General features: G+C 39.3%; 1 protein-coding gene across 1 annotated transcript in view; it reads right to left on the bottom strand.

The window, feature by feature from the left end:
* Positions 1 to 10503: 10503 nt before the first annotated feature.
* Positions 10504 to 17635, bottom strand: part of Kcnd2 (potassium channel, voltage gated Shal related subfamily D, member 2) — a gene marked incomplete at its 5' end in the record, with an annotated part of 482970 nt that continues 475838 nt past the window's right edge. The window contains 2 exon segments of the mRNA XM_005402450.2: positions 10504 to 13132; positions 15608 to 15855. Of these exon segments, the coding sequence (XP_005402507.2) occupies positions 12955 to 13132; positions 15608 to 15855 (426 nt within the window).

The following is a 17635-nucleotide window of genomic DNA, read 5'->3' as shown; positions in this document are numbered from 1 at the left end:
TAATCACGTGGCATTTCTGCTTTACTATGCCAATTAATTCATTATCCACTACTTCCTAACACATGCGGTCCACACTCAACAGCTTTAAACAAAGCTTTTGAGAGCCATTGGGATAGATGTTCTGGTTCAGGATGCAATGAAGATGCAGGAAAGATGTTCCCTGATGTTCTGATCACCCACAGGTTCCAGCGGGCCTGAAAGACTCCCTGTCAGTGATTCCGTCACATGATGGGTAAGTTACTCAGGCTGTGGGCCGGGACTCTCGGTTCTTCTCCACACGGACCATCTCACTGGACTCAGCTCAGAGCAAGTCATCCTGGTAATGCAAGAAAGAGCAAGAAAGAGACCCAAGATGGAAGGTGAGACCTATTTTATGATCTCATCTTATAGTGAGATCCAGTACAGATTCAGTTAATTGGGAGTCAGGCATTAAATGTAGCCTACACACAAGGGAAGAGAAATTAAGCTCTGTTTCTTGGATGAAAGTGTATCGGATAATTTGTGGACATAGCTGTAAAACCTTGTTCATCAAATTCTCAGCTTTTGCAATAAAAGAAAGCACATAAAATAGATTTATTTCTTTTCAGCTGGTTCACACACTAGTAAAACTGATAAAAAAACAGATAAAGGCTCTCTTGCAATTTCTCATTCTTCACTGATGGTTCTTTCTATTCTTTTGCTGTCCTCCTCCTCTGCATACCTTTGAACGCTGGAGGTTCCCGTCTGTTCCAGGCCTTTGCTTCGGGAACACTCTCACCTTACAGCTTTATTCCACGCCTTCACTTCTGTCTTCAGCCCTGACTTCTCCTTCCAATTTCAGTCTCAGCTATCCAGCTGCTCCTTGACGTCTCCACCTAGATCACATCAAACGAAAATGTGCCATGATGAAAGAGCTCTCGAGTCCCCCTGCTTCTTCCCCAGCCTGCTCATTTTTGGTAAATCTGCCCACTTATTTAAACCCTTGTCTCCTAATTCCTGGGCAAGTCTTGTCAGAACATTTTCAATATTTTATGTGAATCTACCAAACTTGCCACTTCTGCTTGTGCCATTCTGGCCCAACCTCCCTCTGTTCTCACCTGCGCCAGTGTAACAGCCTCTGAATAGGCCTCCTTCCCCTTCTCTGGACCGGGTCCGCACTCTCCTGTACAGTCAGTTTCCATCACTCCCCCATTCAAAGTTCCTTATTGCTCTTTATTTCACTTACAGAAGTAAATCCAAACTTTCCTTCTAACTTAGACTATTTTTGCTTGTCCCTTGATTCTGCAGACAAGCCGTCTTGCACAATGGCCTTCTCCATTAGCGCACACCTGTATGCATGCGCGTCTGTGTTTGTAGGGGTTCGTGTGTCTGTGTCATTTGTGCAGATGTGCTAATGCTCATGTGGGAATGTGTCTCGGTGTGTCCTGGGTGTGTGCATTTGGTGTGCTCCTGTGTCTCTATGGCCGCACTGACTGATGGGCAGTTTAGACGGAACAGGCAGGAGAGACAGCACCCTTGAGAACATGCAGGGACCATGGATGCCATCTCTCTCCGTATTTATGTTCTTTGGACAGTGATTAAATTTAAGCGGTGTCTTGTCAGTCGAAAATATCCTGGGAGTTGCACAGTCGTCTGTATCTTTGTGTGAGCTGTTATAATTACACTGTGCTCCTTCCATCCTTGCTGACTATAACCAGAGATAAGAAGGAGTGGAGGGGTCTCAAGAGAGGAAACTCGCTGACTCTCGGGTGTTGCTGAGCTGCTTGCCGAGTAAGGTAACAAACCTGGGATTATCTCCTTTGATCCCATAACCCCCCTCATCCATCGGATGGCGAGCACTGGGGAGTGGAGAAGTCAGTCGGTGCCACATTTGGCTGAGAGCTTCCCAGGCCTTACATGGGTTTGTGCTCCAGAGGTTTCCCAGTGCTCTTTAGGGTTGTGGTTGTTTCTGCATTCACTGCGGGGAAGGGCCTGTTTGTTCCCAGCAGGCAGCATCAACCCTTGTGGACACAGCAGAGGACAGCAAGCGAGCACATTCACTGTCACGTGGAGCCACCCAGGAAACCTTCCACAAACGCCCATGTGTGCCTCAGAAGAAGCCATTTTGTCCTCCTGGGGAGCCTCCTGCTTTTTCTGCCCTCTGATCTCACGACTTTTTTTCAGATTTCACTCTGTGCTTCTCCTCTCTTTTCTGTAGCTTCACCCTGTCTGCTTTGGCTGCTGGGTCAGTCCTATCAGGACGTGGCTATAGCATGCCTTGTGAATCACCCCTGCATGCTGTCTTTGCTAGAAGTCCCTTCAGTCTCCGAGCTTTACCAGCGTCAGGAGGTCCCAGCGTGGGTTCTGCTCTGCGTTTCACATCAGGTGCCTTGCTCAGCTGGACAGTGACCATTAGGTGGCAAATCCTCTAAATGTTGTCAGTTCACACTTACGAGGTCCTCTGGGAGCATTGAATGCGCTGACCCCTACCTGGCTCTGGAAACCTCTCAATGTCCTCCTGCCCATCTCCCGTCCTTCCAGCCGCTCAGCCACCCCTGGTTCTCTCCAGGGTTCCTTCTCGTACACTGTATTTAATTCTATCCCCTTGGAGTAAAACACACCATCTATGCTTCTGCTTCCCCAAAGGAAGATCTCTCAAATCCCCTTCTGGGCTGTGTTATCCACGTCATCGATTACACAAAGACAAGAAGGGGAATCCCTGGAATCGATATAAGCGTTTGGGCTTTGGAGTCAGAGCTAGAAATCTAAGTTCAATTCCAGTTTTGCAACTTACTGGTGTGTGACCCTAGAAAGTGATGTGACATATGTGTGCTTCTGCTTTTTTATCTATAGACTAGTGTGATACATATTTTATAGAACTTTCCCATTGGTAAATGAATTAATACATTTAAGGCACTTAGAAACACACAGGAAGTATTAATGAGAACTTACTAACTCCTCTTCTTTCCTCTCTTGTGGATGATTCACGGACATATTCAAAGCAGAACTCCTGGTCATCCAGCCAGTGACATCTTCCCCACAACTACTTAAATCAGAAATCCACTGCATCCCCAGAGATGTCTCAGATTGATGCCAATCATTACTCCATCTCCTTCAACATGTCCCATAAATCATCCAGCTCTCTCAGGTACCACCTTGAACCAGCTAAAGCTCAAGTCTCACTTGATTTACTCCAGGGGTTTCTAAATTGGCCTCTTTACGCCCCTTTCTGCCCTTTTCCCGGCTCATGCCTCAGCACATAGCAACTGGGGTGATTTTGGAAAACAGAAATGTTCTGCTGCATCTTCTTCATGTTTCCCTTTGGATCAAGGACAAACTCCAGCATCTCTAACTGGAAGGAGCTGTACGTTCCTGTGTGCCCAGCCCCCACTTACCTTCTAACCTGGAGCCACTGCTGTCCTCATCCACCGTGGCCCCAGCAGCCAGGACCCCTGACAGGCCTCCAAGTGTTAGAAGAGCTTTTCTAGTTTGTGAGTTGTAACTTTGTCTCTAGAGAGTATGCCTGGAGTGTTTTTCCCCCTTTGTGGATAATTCCTACTGCTTTTTTGGGGCCCCAGTGAAAGTCATTCTTCAGAGTTGTGGTCTCTGAACTGTGAATCTTACTCGGGCCCTTCTGTTATCGCTTTGGGGTGCTTCGTGATTATGATATCACCACTTAGAATTTATTACCAGAGTGAGTAAATAAATAAAAATTATCTATCATCTCTGTATTTATTTGCTTAATGATAGTATTCCTGATTGGATAAAATGCTACAAAGACAGGCGTCATATCTGACTTACTGTTTTATTTCAAGTGCCCAGAAGAGCATTTGGCACATATAAGGTTCTTAATACTTGTTGGGTTAATAGAGTAAATGAATTAATTGAGGCTCATACAGTTACTAGTCACCTTACTGCTGACGAACAAGACTTGTAAATAAAATGTGAGCAGATACAAGACACTCCCAGACTTTTTGCCTTTAAACAATTAAATCTGGAGTTGTGTGTTGTGCACAACTTCAGTATTATTTAATTGTACTGTTAAACAGTGAAATATTGGGCCAGGGACATAGCTCAGGGGTACAGCACCTCCCTGGCAAGCTCGAGGTTGTGAATTCGATTCCTGATACCAAAAAAAAAAAAAGTGAAATACTATATTAGATGGGGATACGGACAGGCTCTAGAGTCAGAAGTAAGCATACGAACATGCGTAATTTATTACTTGGGTAAGTGACTTAACTTCCCTGGGCTCCAGTGCCTTCCTTGCAGAATGGGTACACTAACACTAGCCTGTGTGGACAGTGAAGGGAATTGAAATGAAGAGAATGGCTCATGCTGGTTGGTTAATGAATAAATGTTAGCTGTCACTGTTACTGAAGGACATTTATTTTGGCACTTAACCATGAAAAGGAAAGAAATAGGACTCAAAAATGATAAATTGTTGATGTATTTCATGCAATCAGTCAACTGGTTCTTTATAGTCCTAAGAGAACTGTACACAGCGTCCTAAGAGGACGCTGTGAGCATGGTTGACTTTCCTGTCTCATGTGCTTTTCCCAGAGTCCTTTCCTCCATCACCATGTCAAGCATCCTCGCCTGCAATTTTCCTATTGATCTGAGCACCCTCTGTTTTTTCCCAGGATGCATCTCACTCAAAACTTACATTGTTTAATTATATTTCTACCTGTGGTGGGTTTGAGTTAACAAATAGACTATAGATGCTACTGAGGGAAGGATCTTGTTATCATTCTATCCCTAATATTCTTCCTGCTAGCAAAGTGCCTGGGATGTACAAGGTGCTCACAAAGGAAATGAACACACAGGATTTCTACACAGCCCGCATTGCATTATGAGTACTGTGCAATACTCATTCCTGTAAGGAAAAGTTTTTTATTTTTTTTTAAAGAAAAATATCTGTAAATTGAAGCTGCAGGCATTATATACTTCATTAATGGAAATCACACAACTGTATGTGTAGTACCCAGGGTTATGGTTAGCATTCCCAGCATGTGAGGGGTTTCTCCTCCTTTCTTTTGTCCTGTCCAAGCTTCCTACAGAGTATCACAGGCAAGCATTAACACAGACCAGGGGATGTGGGTTTGTATACATCTGTGATTCTTATGGATTGATCATAAAGCCCAAAGGAAGTGGCTGAACAGTGTGGAGAACAGAGAGAATAATAAGCGCCTATGTACATTTATAAACAAGAATTTCAAGTTCTTGGTGTCCTTTTCTGTGATAAAGCAGAAGATTGCTTCTCATAATACAATCAGATAGATTTACTTTAAAATTTAAAACCAATTTATTGAAACTGAATTGTAAGAAAACGTATCTGTTGCTTTACTTAAAAAGTAACCTGGGCTGAGGATACAGCTCAGCGTCACAAGTGCTGGCTGGCAAGCACAAGGTCCTGAGTTTGATTCCCAGTACAAAAAAAAAAAAAAGGAACCTAAAAGAAGCATAGATTCTCAATAAATTTGCAAGTTAGTAAATGTTTTTTTTTTTTCACGTGTGCACTCCAAAAATTGCTATCCCACTTTTTCTTTGTACACATTAGTGCAAGATCAGATATTCTACAGTATTTAAGGTTGAGAAAAAGTATAATGGTATATAGTAACATGAATACTACTTTTCATAGTTCCGTTTAGGAAGAGAGATTTGAAAGGATAGGCACTGCTACACTGTAATTTTCTATAATCAACAAAGGATTAAAAACTTTAGAAGGTATAATGATTCCTGGGGAAAAAAAGTTTCTTCCAGATTTTATTAAGAAATTTTGCTATCATCAGGCTCTAACGTAAGTAGAACTCCACATTCTGCCTGTCTCCATTTGTTTGCAGTGTGTGTGTGTGTGTGTGTGTGTGTGTGTGTGACATGCAGGATCCTTCTTTCATTTAACATTTTCTTTCTTTGGCTTTATGTGAGGCATGAAAGACATTTCATATCAAAACATCTCCTTCAGTTATAAAGTAATCTATGGCTGAAAATAGAAATGTATATATAAGACATTTCCCAATAATTTGTACTTATATTACATTTCTTTACATATTTCTATTTTTAGGAGTAGAGGATGCTTAAATTAGCTCATTTGTTTGGGTTTCTTTTATATTGTGCAAAACCATTTGTGAGGCTGAACTCTTATATTTTGGTATTGAATATGCCTGTCTCGCAGCTATGAGAAGAGATGAAGATGTACAACTAAGTAGAAATAAAAAATAGCCACCCTGAAGTTCACTTGCATCTCAGCTTTGACTGCAGGTAGAATAATCACAAAAACACTGAATCAGAATCAGAGACACACAGTCACAGAAACAAGTATTTGTACCCTCATGTTGAGTCTTCTAAACTGAGTTCATTGTAATCATTTTAGCATTCAATATAAATTTAAGGTTGAGATACTTATAGTTTGAAAATATAGATGATGGGAGAAATGCCTTGAACTAATTCCAAGCCTATGAAATTGGCAAGTCAATGTTTGACAATACGTAATTGCATCAAAATCTAACTAAATTTTCAGTATCTTTGTCGATGAACTGAATTCTAGTTAAGTTAGTCAGATAAACTGACATGATGTTGAACTATTCTGCTTTTTTCAAGCTCTGTGTTTCACAGACAATTTGTGGTGTCTAGTTTTTCTAGTCATTCAAGGATTCATTTCTTTCATTAGTTGGCTCTTCCACATCTGCATGAATAAATGCAACTCATTTTAGCGTTGGAGCTGTCTGTTAATAAACACATGCCTCCATTCCAGAGGGCAGTGCGAGGTCACGTTAAAATTACACGGTATGCAGTGCCAGTTTGGAAAAAAAAATTGAGTGTTTTCATCTTTCTATATTGCATAGAAGTTTTATTACTTTATAATACATTTTAATTATAAAATTATAACTCATCATGTCAAAATTTTATTTGTTATTAAAATTTGACAGCATTAAGCCATATGTAATGTTGATTCTTTTGTACATGTATCATTAATCCTATTAAAGAGGATTTTAATTCTTCATGTAAAAGTTTTGACTATAACAATAATACTTAAAATGAATTACACATTCACTATTTGAAAAGTAGGAAGGCAAAGATTGAAGTGGATGGTAAAGAGATATTATTAATAGGCCAGTGTTATTTTGGAACATAAAACAAGCAAATGATGAAACCTAAAGAGGAAGTTTTATTGCAAGTAGTTATATCCCAAGTACCATTTTAAAAGGTACATTAAATTTTCTACAGTTCTATATAAATCAAAAGTCTGTGCTTACACCTTTATTGCAGCTTTCTATTTTATTAGGAACAAATAAAAAATACCAATGACCTACATAAAAATTTTGAAATTCTTTGTTAGGATGGAAAAATCCAAGAATATTTTTAATTGTATCATATTAATTTGAGATACTGAATTATGCAGTTATTTTGCCAGTCTGGACCCCTCTGCACCTTATTTTGCATGTGGTATTAAATTCCATTAAGAATCCATTGTCAATTGCTAAAATTTTTGCCTGCCAGAATTTAGGAGGATAGAAATGATTACAAAGTTAGAAAAGACAATGAAGGATGGCATTTGTGGTTGGTTATTGACATTAATTCCAAAACACTTCTATTCTGTTCTCCTTAGCCTCCAGGTGTTGGACCCCAGGCCACTTAACTGCTACAGGCTTCAGTAACTTTCAAAGTTCTGACAGGCTTAGTTCGAGCAGGGTAGCAAAGTGTGCCATGGCAGATGCTTTAACATGGAATTCTGTCGCTGGAAAAGTAACTCCGTGTGCATGTTGTGCTGCTATGAGGTGTAGAAAGAGCCTTTGTCGGTTAGGACAGCAATGTGCTTCTCAACCAGGTTCCACTTTATTTTACTTTCTCCGTAGTTAATGAGGAAGCAGTTGTTAGCCGCATACTTTTCAATATAAAAAAAATTTGAAGAACTAAAGTGGGAGGACTAATTGTCTCTGATAAAGAAGCTGCAACCACTAGAGCATGGATTTAACTGGCCTCCCTCCTGCTCCCACATTTTCTTTAATTTCTCTTTTAATCTAAAAGCAGCAATAGCATCAATGTTTTTGCACAATAGAACTTACACAGCAATACTTGGTATAATTTAAAATTTTGCATTATCTAAATTAGGAAAATTCAGACTCATTATTTTTTCAGTGTTGAAGTTTTTTCAACAGAAAACATAGTTAACACAATTACTTAATGGACTGGTACCCAGAAAGTGATTAGCAAATGCCTGGTGTCAGCAGTCATATTGTTTTTACCTTTTCATAGCTGTTATAATAATTTATTGCTCACTATGAATCTGTTGAAGAAATTGTGCATTATAAAGTGTGTATTAAAATTTTATTTCTTTGGTTTGTACATTGGTTTCTTACCATGTTGGTTGGGAACAAAAGTATTCTAAACTCAGACTGCATCCTGTGTGAAATTGTCATGTAAGGGACATTTTTACTTTTAAAATGTTTATATCTTCTGATATAAAATCTCCTCCTTTCTTGATTAATTGAGCAGATTCATTTATCCAATTCAAGGTTCGTTCAACTTTTGTTCTTCCAAATGCTTTCTTTACCCCTTAGTACCAGTTCCTTATTCTGCTATTTTAGGGTCGTGTTTTCTGTTACACAGGCAGACTAAGAGACATCTGAGCAGTCTATTGGTGCCTGCTGAATGCTGGAAAGAGCCCAAGATATCTCCTAGTGCTGCAATTAAAAGCACTAATAAAGGAATTTATATAATTTAAATCTAATGCTGGATTTTCAATTAGAATCATAGTCCAGGATGCCTCTCTACTAACTGATAGTCCTTGTCAATTCCTCTAGCTTTGCGGGTACGATCTGCTCGGGAGATGTGTCTGGCAGACCGAGGCGGAAAGCTGCCTGTCAGTAAGGCGGCGAGCAGAAAATGTGGAAAGATACGAGTAGCACCAGGAAGCAGAGAGTACTTCGAGCTATTTTCCACTGTATAATTCCTTGAGGAGGAACCGATCTGACTCCTTAATCTCTATTTCTCCAGCACCTATCATAATGTCTGGCTCAGGCCATACACAGTAGTTCCCTAATGAGCTTCTACAGCAAAACCAGAGGGAAAAAGGACTAGGAAAAAGAGGAGCTTCTAAAAGAATAATTAGTGCTTGACAAGAGGGAGAGAAATGGCAATGTAGGCAGTAAAAGGCAAGGGTTAGGACATGTGGATTTATTATTTTTGCTAAAAACTTTTTAAAGACAGTCTAGCAATGTAGTTCAGGCTGGCCTGGACTCACAGTGTAAGATCTCTTTGAGACTTTCATTGAGTTCTGCTCAAAGCTATTATGTCAGAGCTTCTCACTGCTTGATCCAATTAGAGGTGGCTAAGATGTATATAACATCCAGGTGGGCCTCAAACTTGGCGTGATCCTCCTGCCTCAGCCTCCGGGGTACTGGGATTAACTTTTGCAATAAATATATTTTATAATTGTCTTAGGCAAACTTGCTGCTCAAAAATAATAATTGCACAGAAATGAAAAATCAATTCTTTGGAGAAACTTTTATTGACTTAAAAAGCTTAAACAGCAAGTAGCTGAGGGAAACAACACGAACTCTCATTTTTAAAAAATATGGTGTGATGACACAATTGTGTTGAAAATTCTAATGAAGGCTGCACAGTGCAATAAGCCATTCTTGTACCTGTGACTTAATAATAAAAAACACTGTAATAACTCTCTAAGAAGAGGCAATGTCTTTCTTATAGGACTCAGAGGAGGCATCTGTTTGATGCCAAGAGCCCTTTTATTTGTCTGAGCAGTGCTGCTGGAAGACATCGCTATACCTCTCCGGAGGCCATTTCCAAGCCAGCACTGTGACTACACTGAAGGAATGGGCAAGCATGTTGGGCCTTTTAAATGCAGAATTGACACCTCAATGAATCAAAGGCCATCAGCGAAAGAATTAATAAGAAAATATACAGTCTAGCCACCCTGTCTCTGTACTAAATGATTTCTTTGATTTTTCCTACTTTTCATATACATTTAACATTGCCTTTTTTGTTCCAAGATATTGAAGTGAAATGCTCAGGAATCCACATCTTGAAAAGGAACTCAGGCCTATGTATATGAACATATAGACAGATCTGTGTTCTACACGCATATATGTATGTATCAGTAGGTGTATATTCATACACACATACACAGGCTTTTAAACATTATAGCTGTAATGTTCACGCATACACACACAGTTAGACTAATAAATCATGCTGTTTTCCTAGAAGAAAAAACTCTTTGAGAATTTAGTTGAGGTCTGCTCACTATTCTGTCAGAGCTTCTCTTTGCTCGATCCAAACAGCAGCGGCTGAGATGTATATGACATCCAGCAAACGCTTTCACTTAAAGGTCAACAATTTCTCTGTGGAGCCTTGTTCCTAATGTCGCATTTTGGGCAGACAGCTATTCACTCCACTAGTTTAGACTAGGTAAGTGTTTGCTCCTTGAATTTGTATGTGTCACGGGGTTCTCCACATAATATGGTGTAGTCCTACCCTAGCTTTTGGAAAGAAATAAAGTCTAAGAAAAAAGGGCAGCAATCAACCACATTTTCCTGTTCAAGCATGCACATGTTTTATTTAAGTATTCTCCAAAGGTCTATTTTTCCAGCATAATGCAGATATTATGCTATCCTTTGAAATAAGATATATGAATCTCAAACAAAATTGTCAAAAACAATGACCTTATTACTCCATATGATACACAGAAATAATCACATTTCACTTACAGTACAGATGCACTTAACACAGTCTTCAATAGTCATTCACCACCAACACAGTATATTTTAATATCATTTAAAACATCAAAAAGATATTTTCTTTTCAAAAAGTCTAAAGAAATTAATAATAATTTTTGAATAGGTGGTAAATCAAAAGAGGAGGCAGAATTGTCAAAGAAAGTAACCTAAGCATTTTCTTTTATGTGATATTAACACCGTGAAAATAAGTCTTCTCACTGGGAATCAAAGGATGTCGAGTATTCCTGATTGTAGTTTCTTAATCTACTTTTAAAAAAGGTTTTCAATGAATGCCATCAAAGAAGTTCACTATATATTTGCTCTAGAAGCATAAAGTGACAAGAGGCAGGTGTTAATATGCTTGTTAATACTCACATTGCTGGAAGGTTAGTAACTTTTTAAAAGACATACTAGGATTAAAGCCAGTTCTTCCCAAGAGACAGTTGAGTTTATCTTACTTTCAGCAAATGTTTATTAATATCTACTATGTGCATAGCACTGTTCTAGAATCTATTCTAGAAATGGGAAGCTAGAATTTCTGGCTTTACTTTAAAATAGTTGGATTAATTCATTTTATCATAAGTTATAATTATTTTTAAATCTCTATATAGAGGGATAATTATTAACTCTGTGTATAGAAACTAAGTTTTATTCTTTACAGTGGTGGCTTAGAATGAACAAAACTCTTCATTTGACATACAACTTTTTTTTACACTGTCACATGCAGACATGTCTGCCCACATATTTTAAGGGTGAAAAGGTATAAAGACTTTTCACTTAAATGTACATAGAGAATCAACTTCGCATCATCAGACTCCTGTCCTCCCCTGTTCAGTGGAGAAGACTGCACCTTGAAAAACACAGGAATTTTCCTGAGATAAACTGGTGCTACCTTCCTGAATGGCAGTGAAGGGATGCTTTCATCAAATAATTGCTACCTAAGACGCTCCAGTTTATCTCTGTGTTTCAATTCACACTAGTAATTCTCAAAATGTATTCAAGATCTAAAGCAAAATAAACAATATATCAAGTGAGATTTTGAGATCATGGATCCTGTGATTTTAGTCCCAGTCAACTCTTCATAAAGTACATACTGACATATCCAGTGTCTGGGCACTTCCATAAACAGCAAAGACATTAGAGATAATTCATAAATGTCAACTCCTTTTTTCTAGTGTTTGACCAGGGGATTGATGATAATCTACAAGATAATGTGTTCGGGAATACAAAAGTAGGAAAGTCATCTGAACTACAGTAAACGTCAGTCCCACTGATGATAAACCCAATGGAAAGGTGCTGCAGAAATACAGGAATGAATAATGCACTGGGTCACAGGACTACAGTGGACCAACGAATGCTACTGAAAAACATTAATGACACAATAGTTTTGGACTAAAACATCACCTAAAGCCAGGCCACATCAGAGGTTTTTTTCTATGAACGTGGCTCTTACTGTATCTATGAAATTTGGAAAGTACAACAACAAAAGAATTCTGGTTTCTTGATACAACAGGTGTACAATGAATTATTGCAGTTGTAACACTAACTAGGTGCAGTTAAACAATAACTAATACTGAACTATCGGAACACCTTAGATTTACTAATGAGCATCCCCATGAGAAATACTGCAGTCCTAAAAGGAGTTTATTTGCACAGCCCACCATGAAACATGAACAATCAGGTTGTTGTAAGTGCACAGAAATTTCTCCTTTCTACAGTTATAGTTATCATGCCTATTCTGAAGACAACATAAGGAAACTGAGATCACTGCTCCAAAGAATTCTAGCATGCATTATGATGGTTTCCTTTAGTTAATACAAATGTGTTGTATGAGTTTTTTCATATGTAATAATCTTCATCATAGCCAATGTTCATGGTTTTAACAGGAAAAATTTTTATCAAAATGTTTCCATATTTTTTTGCTTTGCATTCAACTGGAACATTATGTTCAAAGATTTATTTTATTTGTTTTATTAAAAAAGAGTTCTGATCATAAGAAGCATCAACAGGTGGCATTTCATTGTGCTCATTCACAAAGTCACAGGGCCACGGGGTATTTCTCCGTGCAGCAGGTCACACTGTCCAGAAATGCCGTTTGGTGGCTTTAATTCACATCCTCGTTTGGAAGCTGCATTTTTGTCTCACTACCAACCTTCTTGCTCTGCTGTCTTCATCTGAGAAAGGTTTATTGATTCTTCTTTCTTCTACATGGAGATCTTTTCCATTGCCAGGCTCAGTGTTTTCTTAAGCTACTCCCACTGTCTTACAAAGCAGACACTCGGACGATGTTTCCTCCCGAGTACTCCGGAGATTCGGGCCTGTCATCTCCTTCTGGGGTGGTGACTGGAGGTGTCGGGATGCTGATTATTGCTGTAGTCACATAAGGTTGTTCACAGTTTAGTTTAACACACTCTTCCATCTTGGCATTTAAACTGGATCGGCTGATTGGGAAAGAAAGATGTAAGAAAGTTAATTGTTTACTTAAAACATTGAAATGCAACTGAAAAAAAGTATTATTTCAATACTTACAAATTTTTTTAAAGAACCTTTTAAAAATTTTATTTATTTATTTATCTTTTTTGGAAGTTGCTCTAATATATTTTTCTTTCAGTATTTTATTTATTTAGTTTTGTCTTTTTGAGACAGGGTCTCGCTATGCAGTTCAGGCTGGCCTTGAGCTCACTTTGAAACCCAGGCTGATCTCGAACTCACAATGATCATCCTGCCTCAGCCTCCTGAGTGCTGGGATGACAGGCATGCACCACCAGGCCTGGCTCTTTTATAAATTTTAAATAACATTTAAATGCTTAATAAAATTACCATATAAAATGCATGTTATCTTTAATGCTAGTCAGTTTATTAACAGTAGATTTCTAAAAGTCAGCTTGACTTAGTTCAGTCACTCATTTCTTAAGAACATTTACACACATGCAGGAGAGGCAGGGGGTCAGGTAGCATCTGGACGGTCAGGGTAATGTAGTCTTCCTTACGACAGGGACCTTGATGGGCTTGAGCTCCGCTGTGGGAGGGGATGTACCATGTGTACTTTTCAGACCTTGCTCACAGAATTTTTTTATTGGCATGTGTTCTGAAACATGTAATTCCCTTAATGCTCCCAAATTAATGATGGTAGCACAGTAAGAACCCCTGAAAGTTAGCTATTATCATCTAGTATTTCAAAGTTTTCCCAAGGGGTATCAACATGAACACTCTCCTCTGTGGAGGAGAAGCAAGTAGAAGGAGCCAGGAGAGTAGAAACGGAGATTAAAACTATTTCCATGAAAAACAATGAAAATGTTTTGTTTGAGCATTTTCTTCCCAAAGACTTCTCCATTTCATTTTGTAACAGACACAGAGCAGAGCAAAGGTGAAATATCTTAAAGACAGAAATTTTCATTGCTCTAAATTTTAACATTCTGATCATAAACACATCCCATCTTGTAAATCAACATAGGCAGAATTTAGAATCTCATCCAGGTTTTCAAACAGAGTGCTGAATCCCAGTGAAGAAATAAACCTGAATTTACAGACAGACAATCTAAGAATATATGCTTTCAAGACTGAAGAATGAAGTAAATTTTTTTGGAAAGAACAAATATTTTTAATATGTATAATTTATTGCATTTTTATTTTTATTTTTTTGGTACTGGAACTTGAACTCATGACCTCAGGCTTGCCAGGCAAGCACTGATGCCACTGAGCTATATCCCCAGCCCAATATGTATAATTTAAATGTAATAGCTTTATTATATATTTTTGTGGTAAAAGCAAATAGTAAATTATAAAATGCAAAGGGAAATATCAGTAAATTGTTTATATATTAACAGAAAGAAATAACTTGTTTTTTTTTCCTTTTTCTTTTCTTTTTTTTCAAACAGGGTGTCTCTATGTAGTGCAGGCTGTCCTTGAACTCACTTATGTAGCCCAGGCTGGCCTACAACTCGCAATGATCCTCCTGCCTCAGCCTCCAATACTGGGGATTACAGGTGTGCACCACCACACATGGCCACATTTTACTATTTCATTTAGCTTATTTTTTTTCCCATGTTGGGCATTGAGCCAGGGACGTTCTACCATGGAATTACATTTCCAGCCCATTTTATTTTAATTTGTTTTTTATTTTGAGAAAGCATCTCATTATGTCGACCAGGTTGGCCTCAAATTTGCATTCCTCTTACCTTAGCATTCAAGTAGCTAGAATTACAGGCCTCTGCCACCACATCCAGCTCTGCTTATCTGTTATGTTACATTATTTGTCTTGATTTTGCCACACATATGCTTATAATCAAAACTATAGATTGATGAAAGAAATTTATGTGGGCACAGTTCTCACTGAACAGGCTGATGCACTTTAGGTGCCACTGAATAATTTCCAGGCATCTTGATGCCGGTTTCCTTTGCCTGTTTTAGTAGTGTTGGCTGTCACTTGAGATCACTGACTGAACACAAGAGACTCCTGAGTACACATGGAGATTTTTGCTCAAGTAAGAAAAACTTGTGGAGTTGAAGAGATAAAAAATTCCTTGTGTGCTTGGCATCCTTTCTTCCTCCTCTCCACACTGACATCACTGCTGCTTTGGCCAGCGTGTACCCGCCAGCACACCTACTTCCCTCCTTGCTGCTGTGTGAGCCCCTTGCACCCGGACTGAACCCAGGGCCTCTGCACTAGTAAGTCCCAGTTTCTTCTCTTTGTCTTGAGACAGGGTCTTGCTAAATTAGCCAGGAGCGGAGGCTTGGACTTGCAGTCCTGCTGCTCAGCCTCCCAGAGAACTATACTGTGGGCGTGCACCACTATGCCTAACAATTTCACATGTTTCTTAACCCTAGGAGCTACGACTTGGGTGTCACATAGGTGGCCACGTGACTGGAGGGGCCATGGCCAGAACTGGCACACAGCACAGAGCAATCCCAGGTACCTGTTGGACAGCGGTGTCCTCTCCACGCATCTGATCTGGATCGTGCTGAGCTCCTGCACGCTGCCTCGGTGGCTTCCTGACACGTTGGCATTGGGGATGCGGAAGGTCTTCTTGTGTCGTCGTGAGCAGCAGGTGCTGGTGACCCCTTGTTGTGAGGAGAGAGAGGGGCTGTGGCTCGAAGGACGGTTCACTGTTGCCACTTCCATGCAGCTCTCCTCAAAGACTTGCTCGTCCACAAACTCGTGATTCTGCTCGCAACAGCAAGGACAGGTGAGGAAAGCAGAGAGATGCTTTTTTTAATTTTAGAAAGGAAATATATTTTAAAAGCTGTGGCTAAAGTTGGACTTGAGCTGGCAGGTTACTGACACAATTTTCATAACAGTTAGAACATCAGAGCCACCTGCTTTGTCATTTGCGTGGAAATAAAATCGCTCTAGTTAGACCTAAAGGTTGACGTACATAGGCTGATTCAGTGTCCATTCGTAGACTAACTTTATGTCGAAGTATCATTTATTAATTTAGGCATAAAAACAGGAAGTTATAAACTAAAGGGGAAAACACATTTAAAATGATATAGACAATATTCATAGGAAATTTATAAACTCACATTGGCTTTCTTTTCAAATAGACTGAAGTTCTGAAAAAGATACTATTTTGAAGAATGTGCCAAGATGGAGTGACTGTTACATCCTAGCAAATATTTTCACATGGATTGAGACATTTTTTATTTAAAAAAGTGAGATAACTGAGACCCTCTCCATTTCCTTAGGTGCTCCTCTAAAATTCCCAGGATGCAGAAGAACATGACTTACTGGTTAAGGAGGTCAGACACAGTCATACGCAAACGTGTCAGTTTGTTTGACTCAGGGGAATTATCTTTCGTGGCCTCCTTTCTCGCCTCTGTGCAGCCTAATGGGCTGAGTCTGCTTCCGGTTTGCGTCCACCGTTCTCCCACCACTGTCTTCCTAACTTCCCCCTGGCACGCATCACTACACATACGGGGACTTCACAGAAGCACTGCATATACTTTACTTTTAAAATGTTTAATGAGGAATTGCTTCCTAAAATGTCTATGTAAGACTTTTACTTCAGGTATACAGGGAAAAATATTCTTGGCCTGATAACTAGAAAATGACTTCAATTACTATTTTTCCTTCATGTGAATGGAAAGACTCATAATGGAAGGTTCACACATCCTGAATGTCGCATAACCAGCTCTCTTCCTAAAGTATTAGTAAAATAATTGAAGCAATTCACTGGATAATAGGAAATACATTGTTTAAATTACTCATTTTGTCATTTCTTTGGTGAGATGAGCATTTTGAAATACTTGAAATTTAACACTCTACTGTTTACAGTCCAGAGAATAATATGATAAAACAGAATTTCACATTAAATATTAAACTTTAGAGGAAAAATAGTGCCCAAAATATTCGTGATCTGTCTCCTCTTACAAGGCAAAGTTCACACACATAATGTAAGTTATAAAGTATGAGAGCCTAATTTATCTCATTAGTGATTGGAATGAAAGAATTCATCCTGCTGTTGCTTAAATATATTTGTAGGTAGCACAATTTAAACTGTATTGTTGGTGTTAAAGTCGTTTGATTAAAATAAATTTCAGTGGTAAAATAGTCATAAAAGACAATAAAAGTACAGGACCGAGATAAATAAATTCTACCATTAAAGCATGTTTATCTCTCCAAGTATTACCCTAACAGATTACCTTTATTGAAAATGCAAATATCTGTATCTTTATTTAAAAATGCAAATATAATCACATAATTACCCCGTTAAAACCACTCCAATAATTTTCTACTTAGCAAGAGGAACATGGAAGTCGTGCGCACGCGCAGAGCCAGCCTCCTCTGCCCGGCCGCCCTCTGCGTCCCGGTCTGCGGTCTTCCCCTGCGAGGCTCTGCGCCCGCCCTCTGTGGGTCACCTTCCGGCTCCCTCACGCCTTCGCCCGCCTCCCGCTCTGCCCAGCTGCCCTCTGCCCTCCGCGCGGCCGGCGTCGCCGCTGTCTGC

This window comes from Chinchilla lanigera, unplaced genomic scaffold (assembly GCF_000276665.1).
Source record: "Chinchilla lanigera isolate Chin_1 unplaced genomic scaffold, ChiLan1.0 scaffold00078, whole genome shotgun sequence".
Taxonomy (NCBI): Eukaryota; Metazoa; Chordata; class Mammalia; order Rodentia; family Chinchillidae; genus Chinchilla; species Chinchilla lanigera.
This window is presented reverse-complemented; position numbering and strand designations above follow the sequence as displayed.